This window comes from Mauremys reevesii, linkage group 7 (genome assembly GCF_016161935.1).
Source record: "Mauremys reevesii isolate NIE-2019 linkage group 7, ASM1616193v1, whole genome shotgun sequence".
NCBI lineage: Eukaryota > Metazoa > Chordata > Testudines > Geoemydidae > Mauremys > Mauremys reevesii.
The window spans coordinates 105,480,943-105,503,232 of record NC_052629.1 but is presented as its reverse complement, the minus strand read 5'-3'; the positions used below and the strand labels follow the sequence as shown (position 1 = coordinate 105,503,232).

General features: G+C 43.1%; 1 protein-coding gene across 1 annotated transcript in view; it reads right to left on the bottom strand.

Moving 5' to 3' along the window:
* Positions 1-7,865: 7,865 nt before the first annotated feature.
* Positions 7,866-22,290, bottom strand: part of LOC120369068 — an 81,720-nt gene continuing 67,295 nt past the window's right edge. Inside the window, exons 30-34 of the mRNA XM_039481955.1 lie at positions 20,791-20,865; positions 19,695-19,837; positions 11,836-11,980; positions 10,111-10,257; positions 7,866-8,043 (exon numbers count right to left, since the gene is read on the bottom strand). Coding sequence (XP_039337889.1) covers positions 7,866-8,043; positions 10,111-10,257; positions 11,836-11,980; positions 19,695-19,837; positions 20,791-20,865 — 688 coding nt within the window. The remainder of the gene's footprint in view (positions 8,044-10,110; positions 10,258-11,835; positions 11,981-19,694; positions 19,838-20,790; positions 20,866-22,290) is intronic.

Genomic DNA, 22,290 nt, shown 5'->3' with positions numbered 1-22,290 from the left:
ATGGCTTCTGTAAAGGGAATCAGTTAGAATTCTTTGAGGGTGTCAACACGCATGTGAACAAGGGTGATCCAGTGGATATAGTGTACTTGGACTTTCAGAAAGCCTTTGACAAGTTCCCTTATCTAACACTAAGCAAACCAAGCAGTCATGGGGTAAAAGGGAAGGTCCCCTCATGGATCAGGAACTGGTTAAAAGATAGGAAACAAAGGGAAGGAATAAATGGTCAGTTTTCACAGTGAGGAGAGGTAAATAGCGGGGTCCTCCAAGGATCTGTATGGGGGCCAGTGCTGTTCAACATATTAATAGGATCTGGGAAAAGGGGTAAACAGTGAGGTGGCAAAGGTTGCAGAGAATACAAAATTACTTAAGTTAGGTAAGTCCAAAGTAGACCACGAAGAGTTACAAAGGGATCTCACAAAACTGGATAACTGGGTGACAAAATGGCAGATGAAATTCAGTGTTGATAAATGCAAAGTAATGCATCTTGGAAAACATAATTCCAGCTATGCATACAAAATGATGAGGTTTAAATTAGCTGTTACCACTCAAGAGAAAGATCTTGGAGCCATCATGGCTAGTTCTCTGAAAACATCTGATCAGTGTCCAATGGCAGTCAAAAGAGTGAACAGAATGTTAGGAACCATTAGGAAAGGGATAGAAAATAAGGCAGAAATATCTTAATGCCACTATATACATCCACGGTATGCCCAGATCTTGAATACTGTGTGAAGTTCTGGTCACCCCATCTCAAAACTGGGGGGAAAAGTACAGAGAAGGGCAACAAAAATGATTAAGGGTATGGAATGGCTGCCATATGAGGAGAGATTAATAAGACTGGGACTTTTCAGCTTGGAAAAGAAATGACTAACAGGTATGATATGATATGATATACGATATGACAGAGGTCTATAAAATCATGACTGGTATGGAGAAAGTAAAGAAGGAAGTGTTATTTACTCCTTCTCATAACACAGGAATTAGGGGTCACCAAATGAAATTAATAGGAAAATCAGTAATATTTGGGTACAAATCAGGCTGCAAAGGAAGCATGGCACTTTGCAAAATGTTTTCGTTTTCCTCCAGTTCAGTGGATCAGGCTCCACTCAAGACTAGCTAGAAAAGCTTTCTGTCCACTCCAGCTGCAGAGACAATTAGTACGGTAGAAAGCAGATAGATAGGGGACTCGTGCTGGAGACCTGAAATGCTTTAAAAACAACACACCTGTTGGAGATCCCATATCAATAAAAGAAAAATGCAGCTAAGCTTGCAGACTGCTGGCAGGGAAAGCTCCCATTGGCTCCCATAACAGGTTTGAATTCCCGCGTTCCCCAGGATCAGGCCTCACACTGATGATTTTAAAATTACATTAAACAAAATATTTGGGGAAAAAATCATTTCCTCCTTTACTTACCCACCAGAGCTTTGGGTTCCCACTCAATGGGCGAAACTCTTGCACAGGCTGCCCACAACGTTGCCAGCTGCAAAATGGCTCAACAACTTTTCGCTGGAAGAAAACCACCCAGAGTGACCATCCCCTGGAAAGCAGCTTCAAGTAAAGAAAGAAAGAGAGTCTGAACCTTCTCCACACACAAAGATGTCATTCTGATGCTCTGGTGACTGGTGCCATAGAAATACCCTGGATGGAGAGAGATGCTATAGTGATATTCTTAATTATAGGTGAAGCTGGCGATAGAGCTTGTAAAAGGGAGATCACTGGCAGCACAGGAGACTCCCTACTCTCAGTTCTGTTGCCCAGCATCACAGCAGCTGACAGCAGCAATTGCAGGGAAAGTCCTGCGCGGCCGTTGCAGGTCCGGGATGGAAGATGCCCAGTGTATATGGAACCTTAATTTAATTTGGCTGCCAAACTCTAATAAGTCTCTACTGAGCATGTGCAAACTGTGATTTTTCAGAGGCCAAATTTGGGCACTTTTTCATGGGAACACCAAAAGGCGCAACCCTAACACCAGGAAGACCCCCCACCTCTGCCACGTTTCAAGTCCCTGATCCAAAGCCTGGAGGCACTAGAGCTTCTAAAACAATTTCTTACAACCAATTCATTAACATGGGCAAAGCAACATATTTCCCCCCTAAACTTGTTCTCAGAAATGGCAGAACCGTTTTTGCTGAAATTTTCCAAAAATTTCAGCCTGAGGTAGACATTTAATCAGCCCAAATGATTAAAGTTTGGCAAAGTTATAAGCAACTAAAGATGGATTCTTATTATGGGAAGTGCTGGAAAACTTCACCTATAGCTAGAGCTACCTGTGCCACCTATAATATGCATGATGCCGAGGCACTCTGGTGGACACATTAGAAAGGCAGCCAGACAGACGTTACTAACATGCAAAGCAGTGTATGAAACTCAGGAAATGCATTGCCGCCTATGGATTTAGAGGTTAGTGATCTCATCCTCTCTTGCATAAACATAGATCTCTGAACTGAAGTTTTAACCCTTCTGATAGCTTTTACCCTGTGATTTTTAGCTATACACATGCATTCTGTGAGGCCCCCTCAGATAGAGAGAGTATAATTTTAAAGCATTTCATAATGCATAATAAAGGTTAAATGAATGGTGTCCTGATACTCAGTCTCAGCAAAGACAGCAGGACTGGAATAGCAGGGGGCTCATAGGTTCAGAAGCGAGGTGCTTTGTGTGTGGAGGCAGAGGCGGGGCGGCTCCAGGCTCCAGCACGCCAAGCGTGTGCTTGGGGCGGCAAGCAGCGGGGGGCGCTCTGCCAGTCGCTGCGAGGGCGGCAGGCAAGCTGCCTTTGGCAGCTTGCCTGCGGAGGGTCTGCTGGTCCCACGGCTTCAGGGGAACCTCCTGCCGAAGCCGCGGGACCAGCGGACCCTCCGCAGGTAAGCCGCCGAAGGCAGCCAGCCTGCCGTGCTTGGGGCGGCAAAATGCCTAGAGCCGCCCCTGGGCAGAGGGCACAGGAATGGAGTAGTAGGGATGCTGAGGTGGATTGGTAGAGCTGTTTAGGGCCTGGGGCTGGAACCGAAGGTAATGCACTGTTGCAAGCAGCAGAGAAGAGCAGGAACAGAAACAGAGTTTCAATGTCAGAAGAGAGAGAAGTGTGTGTGTGTGTATGTATATATTCATTCATTCCATCATCATATATATATATTATATAGCAATCAAACAAACAATAATTAATTAATTATTAAAACACAGCCAGCACAGCTAACCAATATATAGTATCATATCACACACACACCTGTCTGACTTATCATCCTATTAGCTGGCCAATAAGAACAAGCCCAAGGCCAGCCCTTCACACACAGTTCCCAGCACAATCAACTCATCCCAAAAGCCTAAACAATCTCAGCATCTCACATTCTATTCCCACAATGCACAGATAGGGATTGGGAAACACAGCAGAGATGGTGGTGCCCAGAAATGAATATGAAGGCATGCTGCGGTCTCCAGTTCACTGGCAGAGCTGTGCAGCAGCTTGCAATTGGAAAATCAGGAGGTGGAGCAAGTCAAGAATATGGTGCATCGCAATAGCTGCATAGGGGTACGCCCTGCCACACTGCAGCTGGCTTTAGCCATAGTCTTGGGCCTTCAGTTTTATGAGCAATAAATACACTCACAATATAAAATCTAAAATAAATTAAGCAGTGAGAATTTCCAACTGCTCTCTGGGTTAAATGGTTCTGCTGTCCTGAAGGGTCATGGTCTTGAACTGCCAGCCAAGCACCTCCACATGCAAAACAACTGCCCCAAAGGAAGTGCTTTACCAAACCAATGGCTATTCAGAAATCCACATGCTTTTATCAGGCTCGGGGACCTATTTTCACATTCTGCACATTGTCAGTGAAAGCAAAAGAAAACCAGACATGAAAATGGAGCTCTGATCAGACATGCAGCAGAACTTCCTGCAGCCAACTCTGGGCATTAGCAGAGAGATGAGGCAATCCAAACAGAGAAAAGGGCCTGCAGTGGCAATTGTCATTATGCTTAGTAAAGGGAATACTTGATGCTGCATAGATAAAAACCAAAAAGGTTTTGATGACTCAGTATAAGACGACTGGATTCAGAGAAGAGGCACTGTTGCCAGGCAACCTAATATCATAGAGACTGGAAGTTTATGGCTTGTTATGGCAAGACAGGTGCAGCCAAGTATGTAGTGAATCTTGAGAGATGTGAGAACCTGCCACTCAATGCCCTGCTGGTAGCTATGGATTAATTTTCACTATAGTTCCTTGCACAGCCAGCTCCAGCTTTTTTGCCGCCCCAAATGGCGAAGGAAAAAAAAAAAAGATAAAGCTGCGATCAGCGGCACTTCGGCGGCAGCTCTACTGCACTGCTTCATTCTTCGGTGGCAACTCAGCAGACGGTCCTTCCCTCCGAGAGGGACTGAGGGACCTGCTTCCGAATTGCCGCCAAAGACCCGGACGTGCCGCCCCTTTCCATTAGCCGCCCCAAGCACCTGCTTCCTTTGCTGGTACCTGGAGCCAGCCCTGGTTCCTTGCTTAGAATAAGTCTCTCTTTCAAAAACCCTCTATCATAGGGCTAGTTATCGTAACCTTGGCTCATAGCCTCATTAAACCACATTCTGATCACCTTCCTTCAAACACCAAGGCCCTGTCCACGCCACTGCTGAATCTGTTGTAGAAGCAACTGTATGTAAACATAGCTGGGTTCTAGATAGATTTTCTTCTGAGAAGCATCCTATAACCATATTGGAAAATCACATTATACCTTACCTACTGAGATGAAGTGAGCATTTTTGGTAAGATTTTTTCTGAAGCCTATGTGTGCCTCAGTTTCCTCTATACTTTGCACGGTTACCCAGTTGGGGAAAGGACTAAGTTTGGTCTCAGGGCAGGCTGAGGACTTGGGAACACTCACAGCAGCGTCCCAGCTGCACTGGTGCAACTGCACCTCTGCAGTCAAGGTGTTGAAGGAAGAAGCCCTCTCATGGACACAGGGCTGTCTGCACTGGGGGTCAGGTCGGTATGACTGCATTGCTCAGATGTGTGGATTTTTCACAGCCTTGAGCAATGCAGTTATACCAATGTACATTTGTAAGGCAGATCAGGTCTAAGAGACAGTTGTGTGCACATTGCCTAGCTGTCTCAGTAATCTGAATGGGTCATTAAAAAGGACCAGCCTTGGCTGACTTATATCAATGGAAAATCAAAGAAAACAATGGCAAACCCAAGCACCAGGACATTGACACCTTGCAAACAACAACCCTGAGGGTGGAGGATGTCCCTGCCTCTCAGCAGGGAAGCTGAGCAGATACCTCCAGCTGGAGAATGAAGGACTGAGGTCTGAGGTGGAGGGATAAGAGCTGGCTTCTGGAAGGAGCTTGGGGCTCTCTCACCTGGGAACCGACTAAGGAAGGAAGTCAAAGAGAAAAACAGAGTGCCAGAAAAAGGAGTTCACTACAGCTTGCAGGTGGCTTGCTCTGGAATGACCAGAATGGCCTGTGCTTTACCCTCCATGTCTCTATGGGTAGGTCCATACTTACCGTGCGGGTCGACGCGGAGAGTTCTACTTCTCGGAGTTCGAACTATCGCATCTAATCAAGATGCGATAGTTCGAACTCCCCACGCGCTCCGGTCGACTCCAGAACTCCACCACCACGAACGGCGGTGGCGGAGTCGACCTTGGATCCACGGAGTTCGACCCCGCGGCGTCTGGACGGGTAAGTCAGTCGAACTAAGGTATGCGACTTCAGCTACGCAAATAAGACCCCCCCCCCCCGTAGTGTAGACCAGGCCTATGTTAACTTAAGGACTTCCTATGCTGTGTTCCAGTTGACTAACAACCCCTACCTACTATTCTGGAAACACTGTTTGAGTGTCCCTGCAAATACTGTGTGAAGAGCATTAATCCCTGAATAGTGTACAGGTCTCCACCAGTCTATCTCAGTTGGACTCGCTGAACAGAGCTCAGGTGTGAAGCAAGAGTTCTGAAGCCCCAGAGGTTCAATCTTGGGAGGCGGTGTGGTTTATGCTGAAGGGAAAGTGAGACCCCTTGGGGGACTGGAAAATCGAAGGGGTTCCTCCAAGACACTGTCCAAAGTTGGGGACATAGCACTGATCCTGTGGATCTCTGACACCTACTAAATGGACTAATCTATGGTCCTATCTTATAGCAATTCATTTGTTTGTTCCCTGACATGGGGCACTGTACTGGCTTGTAGAGTATACAGTACCAAACCATGTTTTAAACATGTTTCTGAACTGTGCTACAGCCCTGCTAAAGTCCAGTGCTACAGCATGACTTGGGCACACAAGTAAAACAGTTTGATCCTGGCTACTCTGCAAGATTAAACCATGTTTTAACTCTGTCAGGGATCACGGTGTTGTAATTGGGATCCACAACATAGTAGAATACATGGGAACTGGTGGAAATAATTGAACTTGTAATTCCCTTTTGCAGGAGCCCTGATTTAGCAGGACTCTTGGAGAGTAACAGACATAACATGGTTAGCTTAGCCCAGGGGTTGGCAACCTTTCACAAGTGGTGTGCCGAGTCTTCATTTATTCACTCTAATTTAAGGTTTCGCGTGCCAGTCATACATGTTAACGTTTTTAGAAGGTCTCTTTCTATAAGTCTGTAATATATAACAAAACTATTGTTGTATGTAAAGTAAATAAGGCTTTTAAATGTTTAAGAAGCTTCATTTAAAATTAAATTAAAATGCAGAGCCCCCCGGACCGGTGGCCAGGACCTGGGCAGTGTGAGAGCCACTGAAAATCAGCTTGCGTGCCGCCTCGGCACCCGTGCCATAGGTTACCTACCTCTGGCTTAGCCTAATGATGAGAACCAATCCTGCTTGTCTGTTCACTATTGTAGCATAATTAGCTGGTATGATATTGTAAAGAAATAAAAGCTGAGTGTGAAAATGAAAGACAAAACCAGGGTGAAATGTTTGATATTTTCTATTCCCTTCATTTATTACTTTTACACAGTTTACTGGAGTGATTGGATCTCTGACTTGGGTAGTTTCTGGCAATTAATGGATGGTTGCACTGAGGGCTTGAGTTCTCGGGCAGGACTACATAAAACCTGTTGGCTTCAATGAACAAAAAACAATTTGGGGTTGGGGGTGAATTTCAGTTAATCTGTTTTGCAGCCCTCAGTGTTGGGTTCACCCTGGCTCTCCACACTGAAATTTTACTTCAGATGTCTTCAAGGAGGGGGCAAAAGCTAGTGGACATTACCAGCCTTCTAGAGTCTCCACATGGTGAGTTCTGGGCCACTCTCCCCTTCCCAAGATCTTTAGATGGAGGCAAACCCTGTCAAGTAGTTCTGGGCCAACTGAGTCACCTCAGGTCTCGGATGGTGGGTAGCGTAGGGCTACCTGGCATCCTTCAGAAGCCTTTTTGGTATTGGGAAGCACAGCAAGCCTGCTTGCCAGCGCCTCGGATGACAGCTGGTGGGAAGAGAGGACCATCTAGCTCCTCCTCAAAGACATTTGTTGGGGGAGTAAAGGCCCACTCCCTCATAAAGATGGCTACAGATTAAGGGAGAGTGGTATGAAGTTTGTTGGGAGGCCCAACCCAGTCCCAGGTTCACATGAAATGGTCTTGAGGTCAGTGCACACTAGTGAGAGCGCAGCTCTGGTAATGAAACCAGAAAAGTTGGATTTTGGCATAAAAGTTTTCCACGACCCTACTCCCCGGTTCTCAGCCTACCTAGGAAATGCTATCTCCTTTGGCTATTATTGCTCATTGAATATTCACTTTGGCACTAACGAGTATCAACTATGGAGTATTAATACAAGATTACAGAGAGAAAACAGATAACAATATAGCTTGAAAAAAATATCACATTACAAAATGTGATCTGCAGGACTAAACAAGTGGTCTTGTTATGGTGTTAGCCACTCCTGGAAATGCCTTCATAAGGCAAGAGGGTGTCGCATTGCTGCAGGAGGCTGAGTCTGCTTGTGCACATTGTGGGGCAGAGTTTCTTTTTGTTTGGGGAATCGGACACTCAGTAACCTGTCTTCCAGTGGGCTGCTTACAGGCGGGGTTGAGGATATTGAAGGAGTCTCAGCATTCACCAAGATGTACCTCCTTAAAAGAAAAACAGAAGACAGAGTCATCTCCAAGTGATTGATATTAAGGTAAAGGTACACTTCAATCTTCCTAAATGCTAATACTGTAGGTACTATGCTTGGAGGAGGTGGGCACTCTGTATTCATTTATTCATGCTCTATGATCGTCCAGTTGTGGAAAGGGCAGTTGTTGTCAACTATATGGAACTAAGTCAAAAGGGGCTGTTAGGAAACGCAAGCAGGAAATGAGATAATGACTAGAGGTAAGATACCTCTGAGGAAAATGCCTCAAGGATCATTAAGAAAACAATGGCTGGGCTGTTAATTAGGAAGGGCCCGCCTCCTAGGGCTGGCAGACTAAGGCCAGAAGGAGACAAAACAGTTAAAAAGTCCCTCTTTGAAGAGAAAGGGGGACCAGTTGTCAGAGAAAGAGGCTGACACAAAGAGAGGCTCTGTGGAGGAAGTCTGAAGAAGGTAGGCCTACCTGGCTCACATCACAGGGGAAAGTAAGCATTAGATACATAGGTTGCCCTGTTCTCCTATGCTATGTGGTTTTCCTACTGTTAAGAATAAATGATACTTTATTTTGAAGAGGCTGACTGGTCACAGGATGCCACTGCTCACAGAACTGCAGAAACTGAAACTAACTCTGGCCTGTGAGGGTAATCATGGTTAGCACACAGAGGTCTGCAACTGAGGTCCTGGTGTAAGAAAGGGAGAATCACGGGGTTTCACCCCACAAAAGCTGACAGCTTGAGGCTCATCTGGTGGGAACTTGTGGAGGTGCATCCAGAGAGATGTAGCTAGCCCTGTAACCATCAGGGCTGGCTCCAAGGTTTTTGCCGCCCCAGGCGGTGGGAGAAAATAAAAGCTATGATCGCGATCGGCGGCAATTTGGCGGTAGCTCCACCTCCGCTTTCTTCTTCAGCGGCAGGTCCTTCCCTCCGAGAGCGACTGAGGGACCTACCACTGAAGAGCCCGACATGCTGCCCCTTCCCCTTGGCCGTCCCAAGCACCTGTTTGCTGAGCTGGTGCTTGGAGCCGGCCCTCGTAACCATGACATTCTGCATGCTCTTCAAGGGCTCTTGAATAAGCCAGGCAGTCGTATCAGAATTATACTAATAACTTGACATGGTTATCAAACAACAGCTTCCTTTACTACACCAGGGTGAGCTTCTCAAATATCTCTGGAGGATCCAGCCACAAAGCAGACTCTCTCCTTTTAGGCAACCTTCTGCATCCATGCTTTACAAACAGCCACAACAAAGTGTTGGGCAGGAGGAGACACCAACCTGGTGTCTATACAACACACACATTCTGAAAATATCTTGATCAGAGTTGTCTTTGTTGGGCACTTCTCAGCCACCTTTGTTCTGTGCCCACTGCATCATTCATAAGTGCAGGCAGCTACCACCTGCACATCCAACAGTCTGGGCTGCTGTCTACTTACCCTAAAGGCCTGTTCTCTGCTCTGAGAGTCAGTGTTCAAAGGGGTGGGATTTCCAGACTTGGGCTCTGCATGTCTCTGCTCCAGGATTGGTCCTGCTTTGAGCAGAGGGTTGGACTAGATGACCTCCTGAGGTTCCTTCCAACCCTGATATTCTGTGATTCTATGATTCTATTATATGTATAGTGCTGACTGAAATGACCTATTCTCACTTCATGACACCTGGTAACTTGGCAGATAATTCCCTGGATTGCTTTGTAAACACCTGTCATTTCTGCTAGGAAGTACAGCTTTCTGTGCTGCTGTTATTACACCTTAGATAAAATTGTGAATTTGCCCCAAACAAATTCCCTTTTTTTCGCTGAGAAATCTGACTCTTACTTTTGAAATGAAATAAAATAAAATAAAATTCAGGGTGACCATGAGAACTGTTTTACTATTTTACACATTTATGAAATGCAATATTTGCCTTTCCTGGATTTTTGCCAGCAGTGAGACTGCTGTACACATCTTTACCGAGGGAATGATGGGATCAGATGGTAGCCAGTGAGTGAAGCATGATGGGATTAGGAAAAGCCTGGGGGAACAAGAGTGATTATTCATCATGGGTTGGCAGACACAGAGGGCTTCTCTACTTACCCTTTGCTAGGGATTGATCTTGTAGGTTGCAGATTTCTCTCTACAAGGAGGCTGCTTGCTTTGCCTTCTTTAAACAAGTCCAGCATCGTCCTATGGTAACACAGTTTTGCCTCCAAGTCATGAGTGGTCACAGGTCCCCAGGCTAGTCTATAATATCACATTAGATTAATTTAAAATAATGGGAGTAAAAGAAGATTAAAAAACAAGAGGAAAACACGAGTTATGAAGCATACTTAAGAACCAAAAAATACAGGGTCCAGCTGGAAATCTCAGTTCAGGGGAGGCCAACGATCCCCTAAGAAACCGATCTCCAATGGAAAACTGTTGGCTTAGGATTTAAACTTTTCCCAAAATCAGAGTCAGTGGCTGCTTGATATTGTGCAGTGACACTGCTCTGGCCTGGAAGTGCCATTGGAAGAGGCAGCCTCTGCTTGCAGCCTCTGCTTCCAGCCCAGGGCTGGAACACAACATTCGGAATCAATGCAAATATCTGAGTGAAATCGGGTAGCTCCCTCCTGCCCCCAAACTGAAAATTCCTTGTAGTTTCCATGGGTTTCCTGGAACAGAACCTCTTTTGGTCATAGGGCTACACATATTGTTCAGTGCTTCTGTCTGCAAGGGTGAAAAACATGATCATTTGATTTAACCAAGGTGTGGCATCAGACACAGGTAAGAAACTGCAATATGAAACAGTCCTCACAGTCTCATGTTACATGAGGACTGGATTTTAATCCTCAATCCAGATATACACTTGAGTTCAGAATTCTGGAATCCCCTCCTCCACCGGCATAACCCTCTGTGCATTGGAATATTGTCCTTGATCTCAGGGAGTGCAAGGGGAGGCAGGAGAGGAAGAAAAATGGCAATGAACGGGCATCTTCCTGCTTTGGCAGAGAGGAATGTAAACATTGCCCCTAATTTGCACACGGAGCAGCTGATGCACAGGGGTGAAGTGACTTGCCCATGACCACATGGTGAGTCGCTGGTAGACCAAGGAACAGAACCAGGCATCCTGATTCCCAGTCCCCTCTTTAGCAGCTAGCCCATGTTCCTTCCCCTTCCTATAGAAAAAACAAAACAAAACAAAACTCCCAGTGAAACTTTTGTGCCATAAGAGGGAGTTCTCTGCAAGAGCTCCTGGATCACTTGTCAAACTTGGCAATATCTCCTACAACCAGCAAGAGGCGAAACGTGCTGCAGAGGCAGCAAGCTCGGCTCTTGCACAGTGTTGGGAAAGAGTGTTTCATGATGCACCGTGGTTACTCCTTTCTTGATCAAAGTGCAATGTTGCTCAGTTCTAAAGGGATTCCTGCCCACTTCCCCTCAGCGGGGAGGCTGCCTGTTGGAGGCTTGAGTGTGGGGAGAGGGTTTAAAGGAATCACTCATAAAAACAGAGACTTTACTGGAAGAGGGAAATGCAGACGGGGAAAAAAACAGTCCTCCAGTGCTTGCACTGTCCCATTCAAACCCTTGGCTTGCATCCAGAACTCATCTCATTGGTCTTCTGAAAAACAAAACATCACTGACTGCTGAGAGGATGGTGCTGCTGCTCCCCACATGTTCAAATCAATCTACTACAAAGCTAATGAGACTCAGAAAAGGCTTTTACTTTTAACATTCAGCCTGTGAAGCATTAATGTTTCCCACTGAGTAATTCACTTGCAAAGGAAGAGTGAGCTGGCTCAGAACCCGGATTTCTCAGCCTGTACTGAATGTTCTGTTTACCTGTAAGGAAACTCCCTGGAAAAGTTGATGGGGCCCTCCTGCATCACAGCGCACGGATGGGAAAGGACATGGGACTTCTTGTGAGGCCGCATCCAAGCAGCAAACTCTATTTCAAAGAGGTTTTCAGAAATCTGCAAATTCTGATCTAGAGAATGGGAAGAGAAAGATAAAAGGCTCATAATGTATTTTTATATACAGAAATGAACTCAGACAGATATCTAAACTACCGCATCTCACTTGCATGGGTCTGTATGCCTGGGAGTGAGAGACACACTAAACTCCAAGCATTTGGGGAAACTTTAAAACACTCAGCATTTTATTGCATTCTTTTCACTTAACACCTTTTTTATTTAGTTTATTAAGCCCCTCTGTAGCACTCTATACCCTTATGTATAGAAAGGCTCATTGCATTTATTAAAAAATACTGCTTACATGCAGTGTTTTACATAGAGGGCCAGATTCCGAGGTGATGCATAAAGGAACATACATTACATGTCAGGAAAAAGGTTTAATTGAATTTAAGGAAGCTCAAGTTGGTGTCACATTCCAAGGGGCAGGAAGACAGGAGTGTAATAGGAGAAGCATCTTCCAGAGGGTGTAATAAAGTAGGGAATTAAAATAAACTATCCTGTATTTTAACTTACAGCTTCTTCTGGCTCCTTGCTATTTACATTAAGCCAATTTAGACTCCTTTGTACTCACTTCCTGATATGTAACTAGGGTGACCAGATGTCCTGATTTTATAGGGACAGTCCTGATTTTTGGGTCTTTTTCTTATATAGGCTCCTATTACCCCCCACCCCCATCCCGATTTTTCTCATTTGCTGTTTGGTCACCCTATATGTAACCTAAACTACCTATTCTAGTCTCTTTCTAGTCTGTTCCATATAGATTCTCAGGCAAAGCACATCACCAGGTATCTGAGCTCCCTTCCAGAGTAAAGGATAAATCTTACACAGCACCTCTGAATTTGGCCTATTCTTTTTGGGGAATCACTGCAGCAACACAGTATCTATGACAGTATGGATTACATGATTTTGGCAGTGTATTCTTGTATTCAAACACACATCCCTAACCTAAACACCTGCCTCGACGGCTCTGTTCTCCATACTTTAATACTATCTTAATTAAGAAAGAGTGTGAAGCTTGTTTGATAAATCTTCTTTTTCTGGCATTTATAAACTGAATTATTTGTAGATTGAAACTATTTCCTTTAAATTTGCAAACAGCAATAGGCTGAGCTAAAGGAAATTGTGGGACAGTGGTATTCTGTCTTCTATGAAATAAGTCCACTTACCTGCCTGTTAGGCTAAGAGAGAATTTAAAGTGGAGGATCTTACAGTGAAAGACACATTGAGTTCTCTCTCACACAGGTCTTGCCTGCAGTAGAAATGCTGTTACCCGTTCAGGGCTGCTGGAACAATTTTTATAGTGGGGATGCTGAGAGTCATTGAATCAAACTGTAATGGATATACATGGAAACCACTTCAAGCGAGGGCGTGCGGCAGCATCTATGTACCCATTATTCCCAAAAGGTGCTAGCACAAATAGACAAGATCTCATGCAGGCTGACTCAGGTGTTTTTATCACAGTGTCCTGTTACCTTGTCCAGAGCACTGCCCCTTGGGAATAGTCAGGAAGGACATTTCTAGCAGAGATGCTGCCATGGGCACTTTACATTAGTTTAGGTTAAGGAAAATATTATTTTGCACTGAAAGAATGTGCTTTTCTCTTTGCCAATAGTCACTGAATATGAGAGGTAAAACCAACAACCTAAAGAGCTACAAACCAAGTCTAAAATGTGCCCCCAAATCCAAACAAACCTACACTGCTTCAGCCAAGCTTTTATTTGCCCACGTGAAAGAGCTGCCACCCCCACAGCACTGATGGTTTGGCCAAAGGGCCTTCCCACACTGATGGACCAAAGTAATGGTTACAGCTAATCCCTCTAAAGGGCCTATTCAATACATGGCAGCCAATCAGTCAAGAGCCTGAGAAATGACATCAGAAGATAGATACTTGAAGTCACAATCAGAATGAAATCTTCAGTGCAGGGTATATTTTTTCTCTTGATGTCATTAGGCTGCTGATTGGTTGGCCTGCTTTCAACAGTCTTTCGATATAGAACTGTTCGGATTGGTTATTAAGGATTACTCTCAGCTGGCTTTAGACCCAAGAAGGGATTTATAGAATCTAATATTAGTGGTATGTATTTAAAGATGGATTTTTGTAAAATCTCAGTAAATATACTTTTAATTTTTCTGATTAATTATATCCCCTGTGGTGCTGTGGCTAGAGCTGAGTGAATGATTCCTTGGGAATAATTTACTTGATATATGTAACTTCTTTTTCTGCTTGAGAACAATTTACAAGCAGACCATGATTCCCTCAGATTTGTTTTTAACTTAAATTTACAGCACAGCGTTTGTTTGTTTTTTCTCTATGGACTGATCAAAAAAGTTCGCTGCAAGTATTGGCTACTCAATATTCCACTGCACTGTAATTGGTCACAAAAGTCCCATAATCACAGACGTCCCATTGCTTTGTTTCTGTTCCTTGGTTATAACTCCTATATGCAAAAGAAAGAGTGAGGAAGCCACTGGAGCTTTGGAGTAGATAAATAGGATCAGGGAATTTTTTGAAACATTAAACCTTTCCCTTCCGGATCAGCCAGACCTTGCCCAAGGCATCATTCCCAGAAAAAACAGGCTACTGTAAAATTTATTGGATGGCTTCTGAAGTGACATAATTTTTTTTTTCTTATCACATTCACACAAAGTCACTGAGTCTGTGATTCTAGCCATAGGGGTGGTTTGTATACCGCTGTGGGGAGCCCAGAACCTTTAAATCCCCTGGGCTCCTCGCAGCAGCAGGCCAGCAGAGCCTGATTCTCGGCCCGGCTGGGATTTGAAGGGCTCTGGGTGGCGGGGCGCGGGCGGGGGTGCTCCAAGCAGGAGAAATATTGGTGGGGCATGATTCTAGCTGTGAAGGAGGCAGTTAGCTGACAGTATGGCTCATGTGCCAGGAATCTGGCCATGAGTTTGGGGAACATTAACTGTTGTGTCAAACAGTAAGACATCCAAAATAAAATATACTAGGCATGTTGCATGTATTGATTTGTAATTTTCACCACAGCTGTTTACCCAGACTAACCGTAGATGCTTGCACTGCACTACTTGCAAAGGGTGAAGTCAGATCTTTTAATTATCTCTGCATCAGGTCTATGGTGAAGGGTTTTGCCAGTTTAAAACAATCTGCAATTATTTTAGTGTGAAATTCACTTTCTTTGAATATTCATGCAAATAATACTCAATCGTGTGTGTGCTCACAGAATCACAGAATTGTAGGGCTGGAGGGATCTTGAGAAATCATCAAGTCCAGCTGCTTGCGCTGCAGCGGGACTAAGTAAATCTAGACCATTCTTTACAGGTGTTTGTCCAATCTGTTTTTAAAAACCTTCAATGATGAGGATTCCACGACCTCCTTTGGAAGTCTATTCCAGATCCTAACTACCCGTATAGTTAAAAAGTGTTTCCTAATATCTACTTATATCGCCTTTGCTTCAGATTAAGCCCATAACTTTTTGTCATACCTTCACTGGGCATGAAGAACAATTGATCACTATCCTTTATAACAGTCCTTACAATATTTGAAGACTTATCAGGTCCCCCCTTCAGTCTTCTCTCAAAACTAAGCATCTTCAGGTTTTTTTAACCTTTCCTCACAGGTCAGGTTTTCTAAACGTTTTATCATTTTTGTTGCTCTTCTCTGGACTCTCCAGTTTGTCCACAATTTTGCTGAAATATGGCACCCAGAACTGGACACAGTACTCCATCTGAGGCCTTACTAGTCCTGAGTAGAGTGGGACAATTACCCATGTCTTACATATGACACCCCTGTTAATACAGGGTTAATGAAAGCAAAGACAAAAAGGGCAGAGGTAAAAGCAAAGGTAAAGTGAATTTTTTTTAAAGTCTAAGCATATACACAGAAAACAAAAGCACAGTGCGACTGCTTGAGAACCAGAAAATGAGACTGATTAGAAATGAGAATGAAACAGACCAACCTAGTTTCAAACTCAACTGAATGCAAAGAAGTAAACAGCATAAACGGTGCAAAGCAAATCTGAGTTTTAAAATTCCTTCCATTTTAATTATCTAAGATGTTGCTATTTAACATAAGAAAGGAATTCAAATAAGTGAGTTTTAGGTTGACCAGGTCCCTTTAATTATATTACATTCTGACACAGCACAAAGGGTGTCTCTGGGCCAAAATATCTGTGCTGTTGAAAGTCTGACTGTTCTTTCTCTTTGGGAATAAAAACTTTTTATTGTTATATAATCTTATTTGGATTATTTTTGAACATGCATCAGACAGCTAATTACGTTATTAAGGGTGAGTCAGTCAATGTTTTGTTGATTTTTAAAATCCATAATTTATAGTCTTTGATCCTACAAAAGCCTCACTCAGGTTAGTAGTCCTTATGACCCAGATTTTTCAAAGGTATTCAGGCATCGCTGCACTCAGTGTTGCAATGCCTAAGTGATTTAGGAGCCCAAGTCTTATTTTCAAAAGGGATTTTAGGCACTTCAGAGCCTAAATCCAATTGAATGGTTCCTAAGTGTCTAAATCTCTTTTGAAAATGAGTAAGGCATTGAACACAGCAATGCCGACATGTCTTTAAATGCCTTTAAAAACCTGGGCCTATGCAAATAGCCCTATGCACTCCTATGGAACTACTCAAATAGGAAAGGGTTTGCAGGATGTGGCTCTTAGATTGTAAACTACTTGGAGCAGGGCGCTGCTTCATTTAACTGTAAAGCACCATGCACAGCTATGGCAGAACTAAAACATAATTATAAAAGAGCAATACTGTAGAAATAACAGATGATTGTATATATAAAGTAACAAACCAAGGTTTTTCCCATTCCCCAGGAGTTAATCTAGGAAATTTATTCTACTGATTCATCCGCCAGTGGTAACTTGAAAAGTGCTGTGACACGCAAGCAATAAAAGATCCAAACCTTAGCTTTGTCTAGTAATTACAGAACTAGAGATAGATTCTCAGCTCTGCCAGGATTTGCTCCATTCTAAAAGCAGAACTTATGCATAACCCACATACTTAAGGCTACCCTTGGAAGAGACGCCCTTACCAAATAAACCAAGGCAACGAGTTTTTGGGCAGTAGTGGATATTTACTTCTGACTCCATGATTTGGCTTTTATACAGCACAGATTAGGTAACAGAAAGGAGCACAAAGAGCAGAGCCAGTAAAACTCGACTGTTTCATTCTGCAAAAACTCACTCAACATTTTCTTGGGTTTTAATCCATGTGGGTTAACAAATGCTCCTACTCCCCAGATTTAGAGCTGAGTTTGGGGTTCAAAGAAAGCCAAAAGCTTACAGTAAAGCTCAGTTTCACCTATTCCCATATGGAAACCAGGCAAAATTGCAAATCTCAGCTAGTTTTGATGTCAAACCATAAATCAACCCAGGTTTGTTCACAAGGTTTGTGAATTCTAAATTAAACCTCTCCCCCCCCCCCCCCCCCCCCGCCCCATGATGCTGGCCTGAATTTTGAGCAGGCAACAGAACCAGGCAAGTTTAATGTGGTTTTGCATGTCATTTGGGAAGATTTATTACATTTCTACTAGTACTATTTCCATGCCAAAACCACATCGGATGAAGAGAAGGGAGAGAATTAGTGAAACTGTTCTGGAACAAGGTGACATGAGCCTCGCCTACAGAAGATTTAGCTTATCCTTTAAAGTGGCAGCACAAAGGCTGGTAGGCTTCAAATGAGATATACAAGTTGTGTTTTGGTTGGCCAACACATTGCTCTCTGCTCTGCCTGCTGCTGGATGTCTTCATATGGATAGGTAGATTATTAAAATACAGTACTCAACAGTCCTGTCCTTGGAGCACTTGACAGAGCAGAATTCTTTTGTATGTTTCAATACACTGATTGAGCCTAATAACAAAGCAGAGTGGAAGGATAATGCTATGTGCCTGTGACAAGGGACCCAGTAAATGCAAAATACCTGGGATAAGGAATCCAGTACTCTGGACTGGCAATTGTACATTGTTGTCTTCATTTCAGGACAACTTAAATCATTTACAGAGTCAGAAGTGTATATTTTTATTTTTAAGGTATCTTTATGGTAGGGAAGTTTGTGCCAATTATTTGCTACTACAGTGCTGGTTTAAATAGCATGTTTTAGAGCAGTATAGACAATAAATCAGCTGGACAAGGCAGGAGTTGCTGCACAGAATGTCTGAATCAGAAGTTCCCCAAAAAATTATTTTAGAACTTAATGTTCACCACAAAAGGAGAGAAACTACTTATTTTCCTTAGTAACAAGCTGTGTTGTCAGCCTGGACAGTAGTAAAAATAACTAAAATACTACAAAAAAGGAAAGGGTGTGTGTCTAAGTGTAACTATCACTGCCCCACCCAGTACAATGGGAAAGAAATTAACTGGGTGGACCTACATTCCAGTAGCAACTCAGAATGACTACAGCTTTATATCTGTGCCTAGCCTGTAGGTGATCATGAGAATGGTGGGAGAATCAGATGCCGCATGAAAGAAGTAAGATGAGACAATGCACACACAAAAAAAAAAAAATAGAAACTTTTTTTGTAGAAGGAATTTATCTTCATGTCTTTCTAGAAAAGATTCAGCATGATTTCTGAGCCTGAAGGGCACAGTGTAAATAGCAGAGATGGGTTCAGACAGGAACTTCTGATCCAAGGCACCATCCAAACTTTGGGGAAGTTGGAGAATCAGAGATGAATGTTGCAACTTGGGCTTTTCTCTGAATTGTGAGGAAGTTTGGATTTGGATCAGATGACTCTGCTCCATCTCTAATAATATGGGGAATGAACATCCCACTTTTACAGGGGCATCCTGATGTCCTGGCCTATTGAAACCATTGTTTCATTTCAATTCACAATGCAGCCTGTCTGCTACCCGAGTCTCCAAAGCAACCCCCTTCTCTTGCACTGTTGTCCTTCCATAAAAAAGGAACTCAGGGCCATCTTGCCTCTGTATGTGGCCTACATGATATCTTTCCCTGTTAAAATTTATATTCTTAGATGTTCAGTGGAGATTGTTGGGTTGCTTCAAATCACCCAAGAATCAAATAAATGGCTCCCAGACTCCACTGCACACCAGTGCATGGGCTGTACACTAGAGAAGAGCTGTGCTTGGGCCTAGCACAGAGACTGTTGGGTTTCAAGTTCTTCTTTAAAGTAGGAAGTGGATTCTGATAATTTTCAGAGTGGAAGGGAGAAGGTCAATGGTGGAGAAAGGGAAAAGCTGGTAGACTAGAAAAAAAACGAGATCTGGAGAAGCATTGTGGGAGGTTACATGTGAGTATCTACCACCACAATAAAGCACCCCAACACTATCCTTTCCTATCAAGCCCCCTTTATATGCTCCTTAGCAACAAGTGCCGCGGAATGGACTTCCCTCCTACATTTCAAACCTTCCCAATCATCCAAATGATTGTCAGAAAAGTGAATGTAGGGCTGGCTGTGTACAGTAACTCTGGGGACGTCAGCCTCATGGAGAACTTGGTGCTAGTTCCAGGCAGTCGTTTTACAAATTCCAGGAGTCTGCTTTGCTCCACACTTGAAATGAAGATTTTCAAAAAGTTAGTGCAGGCTTAGAAAAATGTCACCCATCATTTGCATCAAGCCATAAATATGATGCTTAACACTATCAGTTTCAATTAGAGACATACCTATGAAAATAGACATATTTTGGGTGCTGATTTCTCCTTATTAACAAGTTCTTTCCCTACCTACATTTGTCCCATGTGTAAATATTACATGTTATTGGGAATAAAGAGCCTTACATTGCTGGGAAGTGGCTGGTCGAGTACAGAACCAGTGGCTTGTTGGAAAGTGGAGATGCTGCAGTTTCTGGAGCTCCAGTATTGCTCGCTTCTTCTTTGCATGCTCAGTCCTTTCATTTTCTTTTCTTCTCCAAGTCTCCAATCTGGAGATAAGACAGAGACACGTGGTATTTTCAGCTATGATGCTTGTACACCTGATCTTATCTTCTCAATTCTCCCAGCCTGTTCATAATAACAAGGGGCTAGCATTAGATTAGTGAATTTCAGTCTCCTTACAGACACTATGACAGGACCATGTGCTGAGAAAGCCATTGCCCTTTCTGCTTCTGCTACACCTACATCACAAATGAGGTGTTAGAATCTGGATGTTCCTCTGTCTACGGGCTATGGTCAGGAAGGATAGGTCTTGTTGTTCGAGTACAGGACTAGAAATTAGAAGAGATGGGGTCTATTTCCATCTCTGCCACTGACTCTCTATGCGATCTTGGGCAAATCACATAGGGCGCAATTTTCAAAAGCAGAGTCTAATTTGTTCCAAGCAAGACAACTGCAGCCCTCATTGACTTCAGCTGAAGTTGTGGGTCCTCAGCATCTCTGAAAGTCTGGCCCCAGATGGCTAAAGTTGGGCACCCAAGATTAAAGGTCACTTTTGAAAATGAGAGACCTAACTCATCCGTACTACCTCAGATCCCCAAACAGCGAAAATAATGCTGGCCTCACAGGGGTGCTGCAATGTCAATGGTATGGTTTGAGATACTCAGATGCTAGAGTAAAACAAGGTATTTTCCCCCTGGAGGATTCTGTTTAGTGACTGGCCCAGTATCCTGAAAAGGATGAACTTTGGTAGCTATGAAAATAAATTTGGTCATAAAGGGACAAATTATTTTACTAAACATCACTACTTGCCTCAGAGACCTACAGTATTCAGCAAAAACCTGTCCCTCTTAGCATTAACTTTAGGCAGAAGCTCTCTGAGGTAGGGACTATATGTTTTGTTATGTGTTTGTACAGCACCTAGCACATTCTGGGTATTAAAACAAAAAAACAGAAGCAGCATTAGATATTGTAACATGGCTTAAGGTTCAAAATACTGCACCTCACTAGGGCTTTATCACTCCAGGTCACATTGTTACCATCTTTCTGTTGATAAGTTTTCTTCCTCAGAAAGGTCCTAGGGAGAAAAATTCAGCATGACTCAACTGAGAGTTATAATCAAGGCACCAACAAATATTTTTAATATAGAAATGTAGAGAGTATATTTTGAGTCATTTTGTTTGTTTAAGAAATTGACAGAATCAGGATGCACTAAGAGAAATGTTCTTTTTAAAAAGTTTTTATTTTTTTACTTCTCAAATAAAACAAACCTAATTTTCTCTCTCTCATAAGGATCTCTCTCTCTTTATCTATGTTCATTTTGGAATGGCAGCCTTATTAAGTTAATGAAAAAGACAGCATATGATGTTTTATAAAAAACCCAAAGCCACTCACTCACCTTTTTACTTTGTTAATTTCCAACGTTGCTTCTTCTTCCTGGTTGCACAATGTCACTTGAGGCAATACTACTATAAGCTCATGACATGGACAGGCCATTCTAGGTGTCTTTACAATCCTGCTCCCCCAATCTGACCTGAATCATCATTAATGTTTTACCTTACCAGGGGCTCTCAAACCATTAATAGCTCAGCAGAGACAGTGTGCGCCTGACAGGTTTTGAGAATGAAAATTGGGTGTTCGAGTGATTAAAATAAAATCTGATCATCTAACAAGGTCTTGTTTAAAAGTGGCACAGTAGCTTGTACAAACAGCAATTCAGTGGCCGAGCTGGCAGATCAAACCTTTACAAAGGTTCAACAAAAGCCGTTTTCATGTCCAGCTCCCCTGCACTCAAAGGCAGGGTAGAGCTGCCCTGTATTATTTGTCAACTTTGTATACACATAGTCACCACTGTTACCATTTGATTCAAGCAGAGGGAATGAGGTGTGAAGACCTTGTCTCTCAGGAAACTGTTCAGGTTTGTAAGGAGATAAGCATATTCAGTAAGAGCATTTTGGAGCAGAAGGTAACAGAGTAAATGGCACTAAACAGAACTGGTTCTTTAAAGTGTGAGTGCTCCTTTTAGCAGTATAGAGCCTATGGAGCTAGGGAAGCTAGTTTTTATCTTGCTTTACAGATTATCTGCTAAATGATCAGCTATATGTTGATGGCAAGATTTTTATACCAAGAGATGATATAAGAAGCAGATAAAAGCTTGGTTTTCAGATCCTCAGGGTTTGGAGTAATGGCTGTTAGAAAAATCACCTTTTGATTTGCAAAAGGAACACATTTGATCCAGGAGTCACTGAGAGAGAGAGAGTCAATACAGAACAGCATAAAATTTGTTATTTACACAAAGTCATTTTAGTTTTTAATGCTAACAGTTTTATAGCTTCTAGTTCTAACAGAAACATTTCTCAAATAGAGCACACTTGACTTTAATCCATACACTGTTTTTCTTGCTCCTTTGGCTACTGATAAAAAACACTATTTTTAAATACGGGCCATACAATCCAAAGTGAGATTGTACGGCTCCACAAGGATAAATTCCAACCCGGCAAAT